Below are 23,360 nucleotides of genomic sequence, written 5' to 3'. Positions count from 1 at the left end.
GGCTACAACATTCTGAGTAGTTTGTTGGGAGTTGACTGGAGGTGGGGATAACTCACCCAATACAAGCTTAGCAGAGCTGAGCCGCTGCAGCATGTTGAGCTAGCCTTTGATGCAGACTGGTCCGACAGGTTCTGGATCTACAGAAGAACCAGTTTGACTGGCCTGTTATGCCAACATATTCTGGTTTGATTCCGTGTTCCACAGGCGGCCAAAAACCTGCCCGGCGAGTTCAATGAAAGGCATGTTAGGTTATCCATTGCACTCCGTATATAGCTTAGATGCAGCAGGACTCTTCCACATCGCAGTAGTGTCTAGCAGACTCTGACGTGGTCCAGAGAGGTGGCGTTCACTGACTTAACATCTAAGTTCCTAATTTCAGGGGAAGTGAGCAGAGAAATACCACCTGCTTTTGACCAGGGGCAGACAGAATCTAAATAAACTGAAGGGTAAGTTCATATTTTTTTATATTTTCCAATTTTAAATACATCTTTGAAAGAATAGAATGTTTAAGAAGATAAATGTTTTAATACAGCAGCATTAAAGTACCTGCATTATTACACTTTTCTGTAAACCTGGTTAAATATTGTTTTATGAACTTGCATCTATGTTCATGTATTTGTTGAGATAAAGTTATTTGGTACACTACATACTTTGCTATACTCTTTTGTAAGTTAGTTATAACTATTATCATTTAAAAAGTTGAGTTGAATATTCTGTTAATATCTCACATATTAATTAATCATCTTCAGCCAGCTATTTCTTTGATAATATACACTATTATGTTTTACAGGCTGTTGTTATATGGTAACAAGTTCATATAGCAAATCTAATTGTTAATAAAATAATAATTGTTTCTTTAAGGCAAAAGAAAAAAAGGTATTGTCCTGCTTGGTGATCCTAAGTACTTGGGAGGAACAATTCCCAGCAAGATTTGAGGAGTGTGAAAAGCAGAGACTGTGGGATGTGGTAACTGATTAACTATTGGGCTCCAAAGCACTGGCTGAGCTGAACAGAAAGGAATGAAGACAGGTTGTGTCATGCCTATTGGGTCTAACACCTTTTTATGTTACAGAATACTTGGATCTTCCTTCCACTTACATTCTAAAATAGTCCCTTCCTATCTCTCTCATGGAGTCAGTTCGTGTTTGCGGTAGTTTGTCACCTAGAAGGCAAGCAGCCTTTAGACTGACTTTAGCACCACATATATCCTGTTAGTTGTCTGGAAAACAACTGAGTGCACCCACCCCTGGGGAGTTTAACTCAACAGCTGACATTGAATTATCAAGGGACTTTTAAAAGCCCAGCAGATTTATTCTGAGTACTTTCCTTTCGGGAATCTTGACAGGGCTGAGTGGACCTTTCCGTTGTCCCCAGTGTCCCCAGTTTATGCTATGTTCAAACTTAAGAGTATAACACTTTTAGTGTGCTAGTAAAGTCGGGGCAAGGGTTGTTCAGAGATTTCCACTTTTATAGAGAAAACCTTTGACGCCTCTTGGTCCTGCTTCTAGGCAGTTCTGCATAAAACTTCTTCTGAAGGACTCTGCAGGGCAGCGGCAGTGGAATGTGCTGACTCAGCAAACATCCCTCATTTTATTCAACATAAATTGTATTTTCCAAGTTTGAGGAACTATGAGTCAAAACTTTTATTTAGTTGAACTTTCTCTTTTCTTTTAATTTTTAGGTACAAATACATTCAGAGTACATCATGATGTGTCTGCTACTTTGCGGCATACTGTCATTAAAAACTGTGAACTATGTTCTTTAAAATTCAGGGCTTACTGCTCAGAGACAAACCTGAGACTCTGAATACTTTTTTATGTTTATGGCTTTGAAGAAAAAGTTGTGAAACCAAATGCATGTTTTGTACAAAAAAAAAACTATGGCTAATATTTCAAACTCAACTTTATATGTTGGAATGGAATTCTGTAATTTTTATTTAATTAAATTTTTCCCCCAATTAGCTTTTTTGGATAATTCAAGACTGACAAACTTGCTATGAACTAGAATAGTAAGAACTTTACAGTTTCCTGTATTAAAGATAGCCTTAAAAGTAACCAGGGAAAATGTATTTTAGACTGTATGTATTACTGATAAACGAGTCCTTCATAGCAAAGCTATGAAAGCTACCAGAAGAAAACCTCAAATGCACATGTTCAGATCTTAGCTCAGCATTTCCATCATTGCCAACAACGATGCATCACTAGTCTGACTCCCGTCTATGTAAGCAAACCTCTAAAATTTTGAAGCAGGTGGTCAGGTTTGAGACAGTGTTTCTCTGCATAGCCCTGGCTGTGATGGCACTTGCTGTATAGACCAGGCTAGTCTCAAATTCACAGAGATCCTCCTGCCACTGCCTCCCAAGTGCTAGGATTAAAGGTGTATGCCACCAAGGCTACATAAACTTCTAAAAATTTTAATGTCCATTCATTACAAAAAATAGTGGAACAGAAATCTTGTGTGTCCCTCTTATCCCTAATGTCCTTCATGGGGAGTAGAATCTGGTCTTCTGGTCAATGTGCAATTCTGTATTTCAGAAGGCATCCCAATCAAGAATGAGAGAACAAGAAAAGGAAAAAGGAAACAGTCAATGCTTGCTTTTTTATTGTTTTAAAATGTGTGCCACATGTGTCTGGGTGCCCACAGAGGCATTAGTGGATGCTGGGAACTGAACATGTGCTCTTAACCACTGAACCATTTTTTCCAGCCCCACGATTACATTTTTAAATCCATCCTCAACTTCAACCAGTTGCCCCAAAGCCATTATATTCTTAGGAGCCATGAAATAACCCCAGGTTCTTCTGTCGGAGGTCAGAAGGAAAGAGCACACATGTACCAGCTCTGACTTCCAGCCAAGGGGCTGTGCAGGCTGTTAATTTCCCCCAATTTCAAGTTGTGTAGAGTTTCCACTGGTTTCAAAGAAGGCCACAGGCCAAAAGGTCGGGTGAGGCGCTTTCAAGTTTCATCTGCCTAAATCTGGTTGTTACTGAAGTGACTGAGACAAGCAAGACCAGATAATTGTCCAATATATTATATTATAGGAAAAACATTATCAAATTTTTTCTTTAGTTTATCAATAAATTCTAATGTACTTTATACCTAATATGGATTTTTTAGAGCAATTTCAAATGGGAAGTAAAGAACTTTAGCCTATTTTTGTTTCATGTATTCAATTCATTCCCACAAAACCTGAGATGCTCTGAAACTTGACCTTCTGTGAGAAAGGCATTTTCTAATAAACTACAACTCATTTCCTGAATTTGCTGCCAATCTTAAAGGGGCAAAGAGCAGATAAATAACCAATTAGTATATACTCTATTCCCAGTATTGATCCAAAGACTTTATTACGTTTACATTGGTAAAATTATAGTACAAACAATTGACAACATTGGGCCTTTTTTAAAAAAAATTATTTATTATGTATACAATGTTCTGCCTGCCTGTATGCCTGCAGGCCAGAAGAGGGCACCAGGTCTCATTACAAATGGTTGTGAGCCACCATGTGGGTGCTAGGGATTGAACTCTGAGCCATCTCTCCAGCCCAACCACATTGGATCTTTAAGTAACACTTTCATTCAAGTGAAAAACAGGATTTTGAACAGTGCGAGTTTATTGGGAGTGTTTCCAAGAGGGCCTGGTTACCAGAAGTAATCAAATATAACCTCTGACACAATGCAAGAGCTTGAATCTGAAGACTATGTATGAAAAGCAGTCGTGTGCTTCAGTCACACACATGCCACATGCATTTGTGCAGTGCATAGACTTGGCATGGAAGCTCACAGCTGTAGTCCACACCCTCGGGAGGTGGTGGAGAGAGACTGCTGCAAGCTGGACGCCACCTGAGCTAACATGAGACACGGCCTCTGTAAACATCAGGAAGTAAGGAAAGGAGACAGTGCAGATAAGAAAGAAATCTAACAATGAGTGCATTTTTCATTATCTTGAATTATATTAAAATAATTATGCCTGAGATTAAGAAAGAAACTCTTGAGTATTAGAGTAGCTAATGAACTGAATTAGGATAAAACAGGAAAATTGACCCTAATGCACAGCAAACAAGATGTGAGGATACACACTGCTGAACAAACCCATAATAAGAGATACACTGTCGCCAGGCATGGTGGCGCATGCCTTTAATCCTAGCACTCAGGAGGCAGAGGCAGGAGGATCTCTGTGAGTTTGAGGTCAGCCTGATCACAAAGTGAGTTCCAGGACACACACACACACACACACACACACACACACACAATGTAAGGCAAATAAAAGTCTATGTAGAACAAAATTCCTAAGAAATAAATTATTAATGCAAAAAAGGTTTAAAAAATAGAACCCAGTATTATAGTGTACACCTGCAACCCTGACACTTGGGAGACGGAGGCTGGAGCATTAGGAGTTTATGGTCATTTTCAGCTACACAGTTCCAAGCCAATCTGGACTAAATAAGACCCTGTATGTAGGAGTTAGGGGAAGAAGTTGGGGAGGACTATTACCAAAAATATATTGTATGAATTATTAAATTCTCATAGAATAAAAAATATATTTTAAAAGTTTAAATACAATAAACTGGGAAACTTTATCAAAGTACATTTCACATCTCTATAAAACTGTGAAATAAAATTAAATAAACTAATTGAAGAGTATGATCTCTTACAGTTTAAAGCTTTCTGGAGTAAATAGAAAGATATATTGGGGTTATATATTAACTTACGTAATAATTTTTTGACTAAAATTCACACTTTATTGTTTTTTCAAAAATATTTTCTAGGCAGGCAATGGCAGTGCACACCTTTAATGCCAGCACTGGGGAAGCAGAGGCAGTCAGATCTCTGTGAGTTCAAGGCCAGTCTGGTCTACTGAGTGAGATCCAGGACAGCTGAGGCCACACAGAAAAAGTCTTAAAAAAAGCAAAAACAAACTTAAAAATTGAGCTGAGTAGGTGAACGCCTGTACTCCAGCACTCAAGAGGCTAAGACAGAACTGGAGTTTAAGGTTAGCCTAGAACAAAAATAAATTACAAAACAGAAAAAATAAACACAATTAAGTAGTTTTATAAAATGTAAAACTTTCATATCAATTCTATCAAAAACTGCATGGTGTATGAGAAGACTACATCTATAAACACGACATTTATAGGCAGAGAGCTACAGCTGACACTAACAGCAGTAGTTAGCTCTGACCCTCTGAGAAAATAATGAAAATTGTACCTGCTCTACCTTTCTGTACTTTTAGGTTCAAAACAGAAGATATAGGCCAACTTGGTCTAGAGAGCTAGTCCCAGGACAGCTAGGGCTCTTACACAGGGAGAGACATCCTGTCCTTATACACTGTATTTCGGCTGATGCAGAAAGACTGAACAAGTCTGAGAAGAACAAGATTAAGCATCTAACAAGGATCAGGCCAGCTGGGGCTAGAAAACAAGTCCCAATCTCAGAAAGCCAAGCCAAACAATTATATGTACACACACATACACACACATTGTCATAAGCCACACATTGTGGTGACATCTGTCGGGGTCCAGCCTTGATGGAATTTGCACATTCCAGGGTGGAGCTTGAGGATTAGAATTATTAAGCAAATAGGACAGAGATATGAGAGAAATAAAAAACAGAAGCACAAAAGAGCACCAGGAGGGAAGTTCAATGAATCCTGAAACTGCCTACGTTTATTTTCCACACGCTTATATACTTCACTCCAGGAAAGAGGGGGAGGCAGCAGACTTCACTAACATGAGTGGAATAGATAGAGCATCCTCAGTAAAGCACTCTGTTGTTTGGACTTGAATTCTCTGACCTTTGGTCAAGGTGGAGCAGATTCACCTCTATCCTCAAAATACTAATTAATGACACTCTAGGTCAGGATCTCTTGTTTGTAGCCACATCTGCTGTCAATAACTTTGACAGAGCAAAAATAAGCTCAAACTCTCTGACTTGCAGTCAAAGAACAGGACTCAAATCTGTGGGTCCTGGCACACGTGCGCTCACTGACACACACACACACACAAACACACAAGTACATTTGTATTTTAACACTGTTCTTGAATTAACTTCCTACCAATATTAAACCACTTCTCAACTCATAGAAATTCTGTGTATTATTATTTAATTTTATTTGGGGATTTTTATCTGAGTCAGGGTCTCACATAGCTCATATTGGTCTCAAACTCCATGCAGCAGAAGATAAAGCCTGAAGTTCAGAGACCCCCACCTCCCATGTGCTGAGATCATAGGCATATACACCAAACTTGGTATCGTATTAATAAATCGAAAAATACAATGCTCCATTGCTTATATAATATATACAATTACCTACCAATAGTTTAGATATGACTGTAGAACTATGTATGGATGAGAAGGAAATATTCCTGATCACAAAAAAGCATCTGTCTTCTCTTTTTAATTTATTTACATTTAAAATTCTTTAAAACCTCTGACCTATGATTTAAGACCCAAACCAAGACATTTTTTAGTAAAAGGAAGTCCCATTAATAATTAAACTAGAACAACAGTTATTAACTAGGACTATGACTGGTATGCCAAGCCACATGGTGACCTGACACAGCCTGTCTCCTAAAAGCTCACTGAGGGCATCATATGATAAAGCATGATTTCATTATGAATTTTTGTATTCTTGATTATAACTCAGGAAAAACTAGAAAAGTAGTAGCTAAAACTGAAAGTCTTTGCTAACCGGCCTGGGGGAACACCAGTAGGGCCTTTTCTTGATTGCTATTGATGGACCCAGCCCCACATGTGCAGTTCCACCCCTGCGTTCGGTAAGGTGGCTGAGCATGCCAGGGAGCAAGCCAACAGCAGCTTCTTCCATGGTTCCTACTTGAGTTCCTACCTTGGCTTCCCTCAATAATGGACTGTGATTGATATTTATAAGCCAAATAAACTCTTGCTTTTATTAGTGTTTTTATCACAACGACAGAAAGCAAACTAGAACAGACATGATAATGTGTTTACTTTTATAAGTCTATTGATGAATGCTTTATAAATAGACTCTAAGTGTCGGTGACTTCCTCTTCTTATAGTCAGCCCTGCAGAATATTTTCTATTTATGTAACTGTAAATAAGTACTATTGGCATGGTTGCAACACACAAACATTACAATAGTATACTGACTAGATAAAAGTATAAAGACTCACTTTTCAAGATTCTCAAAATAAACTTTTTCAGTTTTCTAGTCTTGGTGATGTCTTTTTATGTTCTTCTGTCATCTCTTTGGAAGTGAAGTCCTGAGGTTCTCCTAAGTGCCAGTGTTAGGAAGGAGGTATAAGGGATAAATACTTAAAGTTCCTGGACTTCATAAACCTATAAAGTAGTCATAGAGATAAAATATTGCCTACATACTACATTATAAACAGATGTCCTTGTCCATGACACATCATTTTGAAAATAAGAGACTAACATTCTTAAATCATTACCACATCTCCAATTAAGAATAAATTGTGTAAGCACCTTCTTTATCAAGCATATAGTTTCTTTATTGAGAAAAATCATATATCCAGTAAAACATTGCCCATTACTAAATTGAAATGAAGCTCAATGAATCTTTAAAAACGAATGATTCAGTTGGTAAAGGTGCCTGCTGCCAACACTGGTGACCTGCGTTCAGTCCCCAGGACCTGCGTGGTCGAAGGAAAGAACTTACTCTTGCAAGTTGTCTTCTGATTCCCACATGGATGCTATGTCTCTCAGCCCACTAAAATAAGCAAATAAATGCAAAAAAGCAAACAGTAACAACATGGCTAAGTCTATAATGTACTTGCTCTCCAAGCACAGGTACTAAATTCAGCTCCTCACCACTTTAAAAACCCCAGTGGGTGAAGACAAGTAAATACCTGGGGTTTACTATGCAGCCAGCCTAACTCAGTCAGGAAGCTCCAAGGCCAGTGAGAGAACCTGTCTCAAAAAGTAAGATGGAGGCCAGGCATTATGACAGCCTTTAATTCCAGCAGTTGGGAGGCAGAGGCAGGGAGATTTCTGAGTCCAAAGTGACTCACTGACTGACTAAGGAAAACACATGATGCTGACCTGGCCTCCACGTGCATATGCATACATGCGCATATCCACACCAACATGGACATATATCGCAATGCAACAATATACACGCCAAATTAAAATAAAAACAAATATGCAGCAGGTATGGTAGCACCTAAGTCTGAAGCAGGAAGACTGCCATGAGGTCAGCCTAAGGTAAAGAGTAAGACCCTGTCTTAACACACTCAGTTTCTAGAGAAAAAGAAGGGAATTTACTCCACTATAGCTATGGCTACTTATTTAACCAAACTATAATAAAGTTTCTAGCCAGGTATGATGGCACACATCTGTAATCTCTGCTGAGACAGGAAAATTAAAGGCTAGCCTGGATTACACAAAGTACAAGTCTATAAATAATTCCTAAAACTTGCTGATCTAGGTTGAAAACGGGCCAGACTGAATGAGGTATTCTTTCACACTGAAAGTAATATGCAGTCTTCTGTGTTTGTGTGTGTAGTGCTGGTATAACGGACCAAACCCAGGACACCGTGCATGCTAATTTAGCACTCTATCGTGAATTATATTCCTCAGCTATGGGGTAAAAAAAATGCTTTTGAAGCCGGGCAGTGGTGGCGCACACCTTTAATCCCAGTACTTGGGAGGCAGAGGCAGGTGAATCCCTGTGAGTTTGAGGCCAGCCTGGTCTACAAGAGTTAGTTCCAGGACAGCCAGGACTGTTACACAGGGAAACCCTGTCTTGGAAAAAAAAAATGCTTTTGAGAAACATTTCATTATGTAGCTGAGGCTAGCTAGAACTTCCTGTATAGCCAGGCTGGTCCCAACTTGCAGCAATCATGCCCCAGCCTTCTAAGTCCTTTGATTACAGATTTACAAGTGTAAACCACCATCCCCTGATCATCTTCAGAGCCTGCTGTAAGGACTTCCATGAATATTTAAGGCACTATCAACATAAAAACTTTGATGCTGGGAAGTAGAAAAAGACAAGATCTCCTGAGTAAATTGGGAGCATGGGGACCTTGGGAGGGGAGAGTCAGGGAGGGGAGCAGAGAAAAATGTAGAGCTCAATTTTAAAAAAATTCCACAAAAAAAAACCACTTTGATGCTGACATGACTCATGTATGCTAAATATATCTTTAAAAAAAAATAACTACAAAATTGCTAAACCTGACTGGAACTTTAGCACTTTTTTGTTGTTTCGATTTATTTTTTGCTTTTTTTCAAGACAGGGTCTCACTATGTAACTCTGGCTGTCCTAGAACTCACGGCGTAGAATAGGCTGGCCTTGAACTCACAGAGATCTGCCTGCCGCTGCCTCCTGAGTGCTGGGAATAAAGGTGTGCACCACCAGGCCCAGCAAAGGCAGATGTTTTTACGCAGCATAATGAACTTTGGCACTTTCAACTCAAACCATGAACCCAGTATTTTGGCACTTGGAGCAGGATCACTAATGATATATATGCCCACACATAAATACTACTTACCAAAAACCATAAACAATTCTTTAAAAATTCTATCAAGTATTCATTTAACTTGGTCCAATATTTTCACTTAACATACTTATGTCTTAAAAATCCTATTCCCTTTTGTTTCTCAAATTCTTGGGCTGTGATTAAAATAATGCTGACTACAAGTATGACAGCTCACTCCAATTTTCCAGGATTATGTTTATGCTATAGGTACTGGCTTTTTATAAATTACTTTAATAGATTTAATCACTGTCTTAAGTTTTGAGCCGGAAGATACAGGTTCTCAGTTAAGGGTATGGAAGAGGAGGACAATATAAGGGGAAGGGGATTAAAGAAAGATGGAGAATTCCAGACACAAACAGGGGACAATGAGATTCAAATACTGCACTCCACTCCTAACTCCATCTTGGTTCTTTATATGAATCACAAAATCTCATCTGTTCCTGTAACATTGATTTGGTCATTACATATAGTAGGACCCAAAACAGTAGTCACTAACCAAGCACATGGCCTTGAGCACATGAAATGTGGCTAGTCTGAACTGAGATGTGCCATTAGGTAAGAGAGATATTAGTCCTCAAAACTTAGTATGAAAGCACGGAGTAGTGACACTGGACTATAATCCCAAAGTGGAGAGACTGAGGCAGGAGGATTATATGATTTGAAGGGCTGGTCTGAGTTAGTATGAAATGCTGCTTCCAAAAGAAAAACCCTTAGTATAAATCTCAGTGTTTTGTGTGTGTGTTTGTGTATATGGCACAAGCACATGTGCATGTGTATGTGTGTGTGTAAGATGTGAAGTGCAGGCAGGTGCCTGTATGGAGTGAAAAGTTAATTATTAGGCCTTTCTATCTTGTTTTCGGACAGAGTCTCTCTTGTTTTTGCTGCAGTGTTCACCAGGCTATCTGGCCCTTGAGTTTGTCTCTGCCTCTCATTCCCTGTAGTTCTGGGATTACAGAGGTGTGCTACTACATACGGATTTTTGATGCACACTTTTTGTTTGTTTGTTTTTTCGAGGTTCTCTGTAGTTTTGGAGCCTGTCCTGGAACTAGCTCTTGTAGACCAGGTTGGCCTCGAACTCACAGAGATCCACCTACATTTAGCCTCCTAAATTCTGGGATTAAAGACTTGCGCCACCATCACTCGCACATACGGATTTTTATGTAGGTTCTGGGGATCAAAATTAGGTCATCAAGCTTGTAGGACAATTATTTTTACCTACAAACCATTGGCTTTTCATTACTTTTTAGCTGACTACATGTTAAATATTTTAGACAAATTATGTTAAATAAAAATATATTGTGTATCCCATCTTTTGTTTTTATGTTTTGTTTTGTTTCTAGACAGGTCTCACTGTGTCGTTCTGGCTAGTCTGGAACTTACTAGGTAGACCAGGCTAACCTCAAACTCACAGAGATCTACCTGCTTCTACCTACTAAGTGCTGGAATTACAAGCATGACTCGCCATATCCAACTTTACCATGCTTTGTTTTTTAATGTAGTTACTAGTAAATTTTAATTTATATCTGTGGTGCTTTTTTTATATCAGCTAGCATAATGCTAAGACTCTGGAAAGAACTAGAGTAACAAACAACTGGAGAAAGCATCCTTGGTGTTCAGAAGCTGACATCACTGCAAAAGATAAAAGCTTTATGAAAAGAATTAAAACATAATAGCATTAGCGTACTGATAAAGATGAGTGTTGCAGTACGGGTGAATGAAGGGGTCTTTGTTGAACAAGACAGGAAGAAGGGATGAAAAGAAATATTAGGTCAGTCAACTGGAAGCAGCACTGCCTAAACGGAATCTTAACGGATAAGTAGAAATGGGAGCAGAGGATTGGATAAACCATGTCAAAAAAGGAGAAAAGAACAGAAGTTCTTTCGTGTTGATAAAGGAGAAGTCAAGGTGTAAGGCAGAGTGGGGAGGGAGGACTGAAGTTCCTGTGACCCTGTAAAGATCGCATTCTAACCTGTAGGCATGGAGCAGTCAATGCAGGGTTGTAAGCAGAGTAGTAAACTAAACACTAGTGGCTTAGATCTTAGGCGAGTGCCAGAGACTCCATTACAGTGGGCAAGACTGCAGAGGTAAGAAATGACCTGAAATGGGGGGGGGGGGGGTATGAATAGAAGAAAACACTAACAAACCATATTTAGGAGGGGACATCAACAGACATGTAGGTGACTTGTCTGATCTTTTCTGAAGTGGCAGCAAGAGCCCAGCCTGTTATGAGGAGGCAGTCTGGTGATTTTAAAGGACTGTCCCTCACTGTAAGGAGGGACAAAAGGATATCTGGTACTAAAAACTAGCTGTTGCCGCACAAGGACTCACTGGTGACCTAGAGCAAGGTGGATGCAAAGAAGGTCCAGAGGAACTCACTCCTGTCATCCCAGCCCTGGGGAGAGGAGGTGGAGGACGGCCATATGTTTTAGGCCTGCCTGGACTTCAGTGCATTCTAGAACAGCCTGAGCTGTAATATAAGACTCTGCACCCTTGAAAAAAAAAAACCCAAAACAAAAAGCAAACAAACAAACAAAAAACAGGTAAAACAGGTAGTGAGACACAATTGGATTTTAAAAAAAAAACTGCCTTATGGCATTGTCCAAATCAGAGAATTGAGAAAGAAATATCGGCATTTCACACCCTCTTAGCTCAATTGTCTTATTTAACCTGGACTGGTTTTTCAGTTGAAAATGAAAATACTGTACAGAAAAGCTTGAAGAATACATTGAAGGTTTGGAAGAGAGCAAAGGAAACAGAAGGAAGTTAACAAGGGCTATTTTAAGGATTACCCAATGCCTTCCATGAGGCTTAAACCATGTAATTTTGGTGTCATGAGTCTACCTGACATTTGAGTTTCCCTTCACACTCCTCAGTTATCCAACTGTGGGAGGTAAGCATTTACTGTAGAATCAAGAATTTTATTTTTAAAATGGTGAGAGTTAAATGGTTTTAGAAAGCTACACTAGGCCCTAAATTCTAAAAAAAAAAAAAATAAATAAATAAATAAAAAAAATCCTATAAAACACAAGAAATTTAAACAATTAAATACACACGGCACAGAATTTACAATTTTGACCATTTCATCATACAACTTTTAAACTGAGCATCCCAATTAGGGAATCTCATGGGTAGACATTGCGTTTGCAGCCCTAACTGGGGCAGCTCTGAGGGTGCTAGAGTCCCAAGCTTCTGATAGAAATAGCCTTATTCTGTCATCACAATACAATATACAGGTACAGATGTTCCTTGTTTTACAATAGGGCCATGCTCCCATACACCCAAGAAAAATAAAAAATATTTTAAGTCAAAACACAGTTAACAGGGCTGGGAATGTAGATCAGTGGTAGAACACTTGCTGAGCATGCATAAGGCTACACACAACCCTCCTCACACACACACACACACACACACACACACACACACACAAAGAAAAACTTAAGAGAATATCTGATCTTAGCAACACGGTACTTTGTGCAGCTTTGTTTCCTCTATGACCAAGCAACTGTCTGGGAGTTGTAGTTCACTAAGGATACCCAGAATTACAACAGAATCAGGTTGAGTTATCACTAGTCTACGGAAAGATCAGGACTCAAATACACACGCACACACACACACACACACACATATACCATAAGTTATGAAAAAAACAGTATTATGAAGAGTTCAGAGTAACTGCTTCTTTAAGTATGCTTTCTCAGGAAATATTTGGAACTTCATAATTTATTCCCATGGCAGTTTTTAGAATTCTTTTGGGTAAGTATCTACAATTATGATCACCATTTCCACGACTGAAGTGAGCACTATATAAGCTCATAAAAGGATGATGTGGTGGCACACTCTTGTAACCCTAGCACCTGGGAGGTGGGAACCAGGTGACAAGAGTTGATGGTTCTCCTGCACTACACAGGGAATTACAGGTCAGTCTGTGAAACAATGTGAGTTACGGACCTGGGCTACAGTAAACCCTGTCTGAAAAACAAACGGGGAAAAAAATAAAAAACAAAAGGAAAGAAAATCTAAGTTTTGTTTTGTTCTTGGTTTTTGTTTTGAGACAAGGTCTCAAGTAGCCTAGGAAGGTTTGGGAGTTCAGGTGTAGCTAACTGTTCTTGAACTCTTGACCCTCCTGCCTTCATTCCCTGAATGCTAGGATTTTAAGCCTGTGCCACCACAACTGACCTAAAATTTTTCTGTGTATCCAAAATACAAGAAAAATGGGAAATCTGTCAAGGGATGCCCAATTCATTGTCAGTCAGAGTCCTACTTAGGCTGTAGTGGGGATATTAAAAATGAACAAGAAAGCCAGTGTGGTGGTGCACTCCATTAATCCCAGCACTGGGGAGGCAGAGGCAGTCAAATCTCTGTGAGTTCAAGGCCAGCCTGGTCAACGGAGTGAATTCCAGGACTGTTTTGAAAAACAAAACACCCCCCCAAAAAAAGAGTAAGAAACTTACAAGCCTCAAAGGTGAAAAACAAACAAACAAACAAAAACCCTAAATATGAAAAAATTATAAATATATGTTTCACCATGGAGAAACATGGTGCTAGAATAGGAACTGTCTACTGTGGTAAAAAGATGACTGGTTAAGAGGAAAGGAGTTTAGTGAGAATCCAGGAAGAGACACAGTGGGGTCTAGGAGCACCTATAACCTATAACAGAGGGCTACAGGGTAGAGATCAGAAAATGCAAATGTACAAATGGGCTTTTTTGAAAGAGTTAACAGGAAGTCCCTGAAGGCATTTAAACTGCAAAGTGACATTATCAGATTTAAATTCACAGCTGCTGTGCAAAAGGGATCTGGAAGTAACCAGCTTAAAGGAGAGGGGGGTAATTACCCTTTTTAAACTAGGTTTTTAAATTTAAACTTAACTCACTGTGTAGACCCCAATGGCCTGAAACTCAGAGACCTGTCTTGGCCTCCTGAGTGCTGGGATTAAAGACATGTACCACAGTGCCCAGTCTAAAGTTTAAATTTAAAATATTTGTTTCCAGAGATTAGGCCTTTAATTCCATTCTTCAATTATTTCAAATTACTTTTAAATATATTACGATATTTGTCTCTTAGCTCAGAAATACTAATAATAGCTAGCTTTTTAAAATTGAGCATATATTTGAATACTATCTTAACTGGTTTTCATATATTCATTAATCCTTATATCCTGTGAAGTCTGCACAACTAGCCTCATTTTACAGGCAGGGAAAATGTGACAGAGGTCATAGTGAGAGCAGGGTTCAAACTCAGTTCTGTCCCCAAATTCTGCATCTTACTAATTAGACTGGATCTTAAAAAAATGTTTAGTACAATGCACATAAACAAAATATATGCACCATGGGAAAAGATGCTCCATTTTTCCAAATATCAGAGAAGAAAAAGGTCTAGATAGGTGTCTGAGTGGGTGGAGTAGAAAATCAATTGGTAGTAGTTTAGGTAAGAGCTCATGGTAGTGCATGCCTGCAATCCCACTACTTTGTAGGTGGAGGTAGTGTGGAAACTGACTTGCCTGCTTCGTGCAACGGCCAAGGGAAAGGATTTTTTTTTAAATTGTAGATGAGAGAGAAAAGCCACAGGCATTTGCAGGGGTCCAGAGCTGAGACAAATAGTAGACTGAGCACAGCCAGCAAGAGAACAGCAGTGAACATACAAAAGAAAAAAACAGCTTAGAGAATGGGTAGCTTGAGGGGCTTTAGGAAAGGGGAGGGGTAATAAGGACTAATATTCTAGCATGAACTTGGAAATGTATACCAGGTTACTGACACTGAGCAAGCCTGGAGGAGGCCAGCATGAACTTTGATATACTAATAGGTGCCACAGGTAGCCACGGGTCTCTTCGGCCAGAGGTAAGGAAATGCCTCCTTTTGGCAGAGGGGAACCAGCTTCACAAGTCCCTGAGGGATGCTGGCTTTTTTACCTGACAGAAACCCTCCTATATGCCAGACTGAGCTCATTTATGGATATATGGACTGCCCTTTGGAGTTTGGTGAACTGGTAGTTTCAAGTCAGAGCTCAAGGCCAACGTTATTTACCTAGTAAATCCGGGGCCAGCCTAGATTGCACATGACCTGTCTCAGAAACAAATAAAAGTAGGATTGGGGAAGATTGTGTGGTCAGTGATGAAAGTAATGGATTTAGATGATTTCGTAGGTATGACTGACAGGGTTTGGTGATGGATTTCATAGGATGTTTAAAGATGTTTACATGGATTCTGATTTATATAAATGGATTACATATAGAGAGGTGTTTTGTTTTGTTTTTGGTTAAGGAAAGGCCCGGCTATGTAGTATAGGCTGGTATTGGGCTCACAGCAATTGTCCTGTTCAGCCTCCTGGCCTCCCCAAAGGCTGCGATCATGGAGCACACCATCTACACTTCCTATTTCTATTAGAAACTATACAAGTTTCACTCTGACAATTAGAGACTATATGTTGTGCTAACAATAGCATAACAGGACTGGGTACATAACTTCATGGTAGAGTGTTTGCTGGAAGAAAATCTAATAGTTTTCATTCTTTGATTAAGTCTTTCAAGATGAGGAAGCAGGGAGCTGGAAAGATGACTCAGCAGTTTCTGCAGAGGCCCGGGTTCTGTTCCCAGTTTCTACATGGTGGCTCAGGAGCACCCACAACTCCAGGTCCAGGGCATCCAAAGCCCTCTTCTGGCCTCTGCAGGTGCCAAACATGCACATGGTACACATACATAAATGTAGGCAAACATGCATGCACATAAAATCTTAAACTATAACTGGGAAGGTACTGTAACAGTAATGAATGCTGGGAGCGCCTTAAAGATGGTTGCATGGCAGTGGGAAAATAGGACAAAAATACTCTGGAGTGTCCAGTTCCAAAGAGTGTGAGCCATTGAGACTGGAGACGAGTGGTAAACTGCCTCAAACTCCCCAGTCTCACCGCTGTTTTTGCCTTCTCAGTGCTGGGATGACAGGCTTGGTCACCGTGTCCTGCACTTAGTATTCCTAGGTCTCCTGGGACACCTAAGCATCACAGAAAACTGTTGGGTTGGTTTAAAAAGATATTGTAATTCCATCTATTTGTTTCACTGGAGAATCTGCTGTTTGTATCCGAATTGGCTCTCCCCCTATACTTTGAACCTTAAAACAACCCACAGGAAATCCTGATTTTAAAAGAATTAGCGAAGAGCTAGGAATGTGGCTCCGTTGGTAGAGTGCTTACCTAACATGCACAAAGCCCTGGGTTGGATGCCCAGCACAGTCTAAAAGTAAAATAAACTGACCTGGTGTGGTGGCTGCCATATGCCTATATAATATACCATCATTCAGAAGACAGCAACAGGAGAATCAAGAGTTCAAGATCATGCATACTGAGTTTGAAGCTTGCATGGGGCACTCAACACTCGTTTCAACAACAAAAGCACAAAAAAGTTTTAACGATTCTAGACTTCTAATTTCTTACTCGGCACTTGAAAGAAACTCATCATTTAACTTCGGCAACCGTTTTGAAATGTGGTGTTCAAATTCAGTACTCTCGGATCCATCACTAAACTGTAGGCAATTAAGGCTGAAACATCTGTCCACCTCAACTCTCCGCGTGGTGCAGCACGCCGGCCTTGAACCGTGCTGGGCTCACACGGTCATGGCTAACTAACTTTCGTCCGACCCAGGGCTCGCAATCAAGTTCACAACAGGTCGGCTGGACAATGTACCAGGGAACTCCACGAACCGGGGCTCGCCAAGCGTCCGGGCCCCCGGGGCGGCTCATCTTCGGAGTATCCTCCATCCGGGTCCGCACCGGCAGCCCCTCCTCCGCCGCCCAGCAGCTGGGGGAGAGGGGCGTGACGCCCGCCGGCCGCGGGAACTCCCGCTGACGTCACGTGACGCCGCAGGGCTCGGGCCGGGCGGGGCCGGGCGCCCTCCGGCCTTCCTCCGGGAGGCTGTGGCCGTCCCCGCCGTGGGTCCGGCCGCCTGGCGAGGGACGGAACGCGGCGGAAGGAGGGCAGGAGCGAGCGGCGGGGCCTTCCCGGCCCGGAAGACACCGCTGTCGGCCTTGCGCTCCCGAGGGCTTCCAGGGAGGCTCGGAGCGGTGAGTACAGGCTCTCCTTCCCCAGACCCGGTGAGCGGAGTCGGAGCGGCCACTTCCGGCCGGGAGCCGCGCTCTAGGAGAGGCTGCGGCGGTGGCGAAGCGTGAGGCACCCGGCGAGGGAGGCTGGGCCCGGGCCGGCCCGGAGGACGCGCCGCGCTCCTGGTCCACGCTGAGTCTCGGGCTCCCGCGACGGCGCGCCCCTCGGCACTGAGCCCGCCCCGCGCATGCGCCGCCGCGCAGCGCGCGCTTTTCGGGCGCCCTCGGTGTGACCTGCTGAGGGGCGTCTGCCGGGCGGCGGCTGGAGACGGGGTTGCAGAGGGCTTGGCGAGCCTGCGCTATGCTCGTGAGAAGGGAGCCGACCGGCCCGTGCGTTTCCCTTGTGTGGCGTGACCGCCTGGCCTTGCCGAGCATCTTCGGTGTGCAGGCTCGCGATGCCGAGGACACGCCTAGCCTTTGTGCCCGCAGAGAGCGCGAGACCGGAGTGTGGAGGGGACAAGGGCGCAGACCGGAGTGTGGAGGGCGCGGTGCACAGCGAATAACGGTTCAGAGCCAGAAGATGGGCTCCAAAGTGCTGGACGAGCGGGTAGACGGGAAGGAAGTCGTGAACCGAAATTTGCAAACTTGGTATTAATGGTGTTTTATGTAGCTGAGCAGCCGTGGTGGCAGCGCACGCAGATGCGAACAGGTCTCCATGTGAGTTCGAAGCCAGCGTGGTCTGCCTGGGCCTTCTAGGTCAGCCTGAGCTAAATAGACCCTGTTTCAAAACAACAAAAGCACTGCGTTATTTTAACTACCTCGTCATTGAAGCATTTCCTAAAAGATACTTAGTTTAAACTGTTAACTCACTTTTAAGCTTCCCATTAAAGTTATTAAACCTTTAAACTTTATTTTTTCTTTCCTCCTTCCTTCCTTTCTTCCCTCCTTCCTTCCTTCGTTTCGACAGGGTTTGCTTGAGTAGCCCTGGCTGCCCTGGAACTTGTTTTTGTAGACCAGGCTGGCCTCGAACTCAGAGATCTGCCTGCCTCTGCCTCCCAAGTGCTGGGATTAAAGGTGTGTGCTACCACCGCCTGCCATACTTTTATTTCTCACTACAGAGAAGTATAGTTTGGGGCTCAAATCCTAACCCTGAAATAACCCACCCTGTCTGTACTGGAGTTAATAGTTGTACCTCTTTGTAGAGTTCTGATAATTCACTCACTAGAATTATTATTAAAAGTATAACCCATATGCTACTATACATAACTAAGTGTAGTCTCTTATTGGCCATAATGTATCTTATGGCTAAGCTAAACACAGGCTCGTGAAGCAAAATTGTTTTAACACTCCTCATCTCACTTTTAAAAATTAATATGAGTGAATATTCACGAGAGAGACATTAGCATTATTATCATTCAGCTTCAATAATTGCCAGACTAATGTGTTCTTGTTTCATCTCTCCACGCACACCCATTTTCAAACCAATTCCGGAGAACATTAGTTTATTCCATACTATTCCTGTAACAGACAAAACCTTAGTGGAAAAAGGAAAATGGAGCTGAAAATAAATCTCAGTGGTAGAATCCTCACCTAGCATGCATGAAGCTCTGGATTCTGTTCCTAGTACTATAAGAAATAAAAATTTCTAAAAAGTTTAAGTGACTGTATCATTATTGCATTCATGCGATTTAACAATAACTTAGTGCTCCCCCAAATTAATAAGATTATTTGAAATCTATATACGTTCATTTATTCTGACTCTTTAGAAAGCTACTGCAACTTCGTAATTCTTAGTAAACGTGTGTTATGTCTGTAGTGCTGTGCGGGTGACCGAGCGCTTGCGAACATGGTTTTTGTTTTGTTGTGGTGGTTTTTCCAGACAGGGTTTCTCTGGGTAGCCCTGCCTGTCCTGGAACTTGATGTGTAAACCAGGCTAGCCTTGAACTCATAGAATCTTATTTCTTTTTTAATTTTAGGTTAGAATACAAAGTAATGGAGTTTTTTGTTTGTTTGTTTTTGTTTTTCAAGACAGATTTTCTCTGGGTAGCCCTGGCTGTCTTGAAACTTTGTAGACCACGTTGGCCTGGAATGCAGAAATCTGCCTCTACCTCTTAGTGCTGGGATTAAAGGTGTGACCACCACATCCAGCCAAAGTAATGGGTTTCTTCAAACGTCCTTATGCAGTGTTGATCAGGTTGAATGCATTATTGCTCCTCTGAAAGTTGTTTTAGTTTTTGTTTCTGAGACTTATTTTATGTGCATGGGTGTCATGCATGCCTAGTGTCCCTGGAGACTGGAAGAGAGGGTGTCAGATTCCCTGGGACTGGTGTTGCGAAAGGTTGTGAGCTGTTGTTGGGTGCTAGGACTTGAACTTGGGTTCTCTGAAAAAGCAGCCAGTGCTCTTTAAACACAGCCGGTTCTCTATCTGGGAGTTGTTTTTGTACGGAGACTATGCGTCCCAGGCTGGCCTCAAACAAGAGCAGATGGCCTTGAATTACAGCTCTTCCTGCCTCTGTCTAGTGCCGAGAACGGAGCCCAGAGCCTTGTGAGTGCCAGATGCACACTTACCCACTGAGCTACATCTCCAGGGCCTTCTGTGTTGTGCTCCCTTCCTCCTATCTCCTCTGCTTGCTTCCATTATTTTTCTTGAGAAGGACAGCCTGGAACTTGGAGCAGACTTCTCCCCTCAGCCTTCCCAGTGCTGAGATTCAGGCGTGAGTCACCATGCCCAATAGGTTACTTTTGTAATGATAGCTAATTAATGGTTTCAGGTAAGAGCACAGTTTAAAATATTTATTAAACCACTTGAGTTCCTGAATAGTCTGTTAATTCTTTTTAGGGACTGCATCAGTTGTAAAGTTAATCATTGGTTGGCACTATGTAAGAGTCACAAAGTACCATTACCCTAATAGTTTTGTACTCTAAATAGAAAGAGCATTCTTAGAGCTTTGCTGTATGTGTATCATATTGACTTATTCCTAGAAATACACATAGATCCTCCCATGCCTTAATATGTCAGCCGTCTTCCTGGTGTTATAACATGCGTGTATGTAAGCGATTATAAAATCAGGAATATTTCGGGGTGTTTTCTTACCTGGTTCATTATAACTATAAGTGTTGCACTGCACATCTCTCCAAAAGTTAAAGCAGTAATTTTTTTTCAGTGCTAGGGATTGAACCCAGGGCCTTCTCTGTGCTCAGCAAGCACTTCTTACCTACATTCTCATTACTTGCATATTTATCATTACTGCATTTATTTATTTACTATGTGGTGGACATATGTGTCCATGCCACAGGACAGTGGAGGTCAGAAGCCACCTTGTTGGAGTCAGTTCTTTCTTTCATCTTCCAGGCCTGGTGGTGTTTTACCTGCTGATTCATCTTGCAGGCCCCCTTCTTCTTTTAAAGGTTGTATAGCCCAGGCTGACCTTGAATTTGGGATCCTCCCCCCACCTCCAGAGTATTCCAATTGTAAGCATAAGCCAGCACAGCTGGCCAGTACATTTTATAAGGATGAATGAGTACTGACTGTGAACGATTGTAAACATTTCAATATTATTAGAGCCCTTTAACTTCAACATAATACGAGTAATTATTCCTTCTTAGATGGAAAACTGGAAGCCAGCCGAGATTTATCCTGTGTGAAAGCCAACAAGTGAAACCATAGTTTTCTCATTGCTATCCTCCTCCTCCTCCTCCTCCTCCTCCTCCTCCTCCTCCTCCTCCCCCTCCCCCTCCCCCTCCCCCTCCTCCCTCTCTCTCTCTCAACGGCACAGGGTCTCACACTATGTAACACTATGTAGCCCTAGCCCTAGCACTGCATAGACCAGGCTGGCTTTGAACTCAGATCTCCGCCTGCCGTTGCCTCTCAACCACACCCTGCTCTCACCATTATCTTCTTTTCTCTCTCTTCTCAAATTCTCCAAATGATTGCTTGTAAATAGATAAAGAAAACTTAAAAATAGCTGGACTTCGACTTTCATCCTAATTTCAAATTACGTAAGCAGATGTGCAAAAGATGACACATTGTAATTTGTCATTTCAGGCATTTGAACACTTCAGAGACAACCTCACACCTATGTAAGGTAACGAGAAAGGTCGGGGGAAACATACACAGGCAGAAGTGTGAAGCCTGGGAAGAAGATGAGCATTTCAGGAAGCAACTGTGGAAGCCCTAACTCTGCAGATGTGTCCAGTGACTTCAAGGAGCTCTGGACAAAACTGAAAGAATCTCATGATAAGGAAGTACAAGGTAAAGTCTTTCCTCAAGTGCTTGAGGCTATAGTAATAGAAACTAGCTTTGATCATTTTATATATTTTACATAGAAATAACTTTATTTAGGAGCAAATGTTCCATCTTTAAAGGGCATTTACTGTTGTAATGCTTTATGACTTGACCATAGTTTTTATAGACTTGTCATTTGTTACTTGTGGAAATATGCTAAATAAAAAAACAGTAGAATTTATTAACTGAAGACAGATTTGAATTCTGATTTCATTGAGACCGTAACTGTTGTATAATCTTTTACCTTTTTTCTACTATTATTTGCAAGATTATCTCTAGACGTAAAAGTGGCATTTAATTAAATGACAAACCTTTCAGGAGCTGTTTGCTACTGAACTCTCCTACAAACGTGAATGGCAGCCTCCTTTCGCAGCTGCTGTAGGCTGCCAGATGGTCATGGAAGCAGTCATGTACAGTGTAGTGAAGTAAGAGCTCAGGAGACTCATGGAGCGCAGGAATGTACAGAAGATTAAGTAGATGTAGTTAGGATGAGCATATAAATATCTGTATTGAAGATACCTTGGGGCCGAGGGATGCAGCTCTGTTGGTGGAGTGCTTGCCTGGCTTGTATACTCAGGTAGATCTCTCAGTACCACACAAACCAGATGCTATGGCACACACCTATAATCCAAGCCCTTCAGAGGGAGAGGCAAGAGGATCGGAAGTTTAAGGTTTTTCTCAAATCTTTAATGATAGAGTTTCTTTATTTGTGAGAAAGGTTCCCTATTACAGATTAGGTGTTTTTTTGTGGGGATGCTGAGAAGAGAAGCCATGGCCTCACGAATGCCGAGTGAGTGCTCTCCCACTCCTGTGAGTCTTTCCTGATTGTCCCCTGCAGCCATGAACTCTGTATCCCAGTGTCCCACACCTTTAACATCGCACTGCAGTGACGCTGAAGTGTGAGCCCCAATCAGTTCTGAGTGTAATTTAACCTTATGATAACAGCCTCAGAAGATTCTGAACTATTAAAGGAACCTGTAAGTCCCAGTGTACATAGATATTCATCTCAGAATGTATTTTGAGTATTTGCTGTGTGATAGAATTTTTTTTTAAAAGATTTACTTATTTATTATGTATACAACATTCTGCCTCGATTATGCCCACACACCAGTGGAGGGTGCCAGATCTCATTACAGATGGTTGTGAGCCACCATGTGGTTGCTGGGAATTGAACTCAGGACCTCTGGAAGAGCAGCCAGTGCTCTTAACCTCTGAGCCATCTCTCCAGCCCCCTGTGTGATAGAATTTTAATGTAGTGTGTTGTATTTGGAAGATAAGTGAAAAGCCAGTATGTGCTTATGATTTTCTTTCAGATCAGGCTTTACAGTTGGGTACATCCAGGTAAAAAAGGTGATGGGAGGATGAGAAAGACAGAGTTTCCTGAGAAGACTTTAGAAAAATTGAAAATGAGACCTTGATTTCCCCCTCCCTCCCCATAGAATTATAGACAGCTGGTTTATTTCTAAGTGGTAATGTGATGGGGGTCTGTTCAGCATGTAGGTAGAAAGCAGATATGTTCAGGTTAGCAGTATGTTCATGCTGAGAGAGTCTCACCAACTTTATTTTTAGGATAGCTCTTC

General features: G+C 41.5%; 1 protein-coding gene across 3 annotated transcripts in view; it reads left to right on the top strand.

Moving 5' to 3' along the window:
- The first annotated feature begins 283 nt into the window (after window positions 1-283).
- The window catches only part of Rbbp8 (RB binding protein 8, endonuclease), an 86,725-nt gene continuing 63,648 nt past the window's right edge, over window positions 284-23,360 (top strand). The window contains exons 1-2 of one of the 3 annotated variants that reach the window (XM_050160730.1): window positions 284-446; window positions 21,541-21,747. In XM_050160730.1, the coding sequence (XP_050016687.1) occupies window positions 21,639-21,747 (109 nt within the window). In that variant the 5' untranslated portion in view covers window positions 284-446; window positions 21,541-21,638. Of the gene's footprint in view, window positions 447-16,859; window positions 17,520-21,540; window positions 21,748-23,360 lie in introns of those variants that run through there. The other 2 variants (XM_050160731.1, XM_050160729.1) reach the window with 2 other exon arrangements.

Source organism: Alexandromys fortis, unplaced genomic scaffold (genome assembly GCF_014885135.2).
Source record: "Alexandromys fortis isolate MF-2015 unplaced genomic scaffold, M_Fortis_MF-2015_v1.1 scaffold_104, whole genome shotgun sequence".
In the NCBI taxonomy this organism is placed as follows: Eukaryota; Metazoa; Chordata; class Mammalia; order Rodentia; family Cricetidae; genus Alexandromys; species Alexandromys fortis.
The sequence above is the reverse complement of the archived record's forward strand: the minus strand, read 5'-3'. Positions and strand labels throughout refer to the sequence as shown.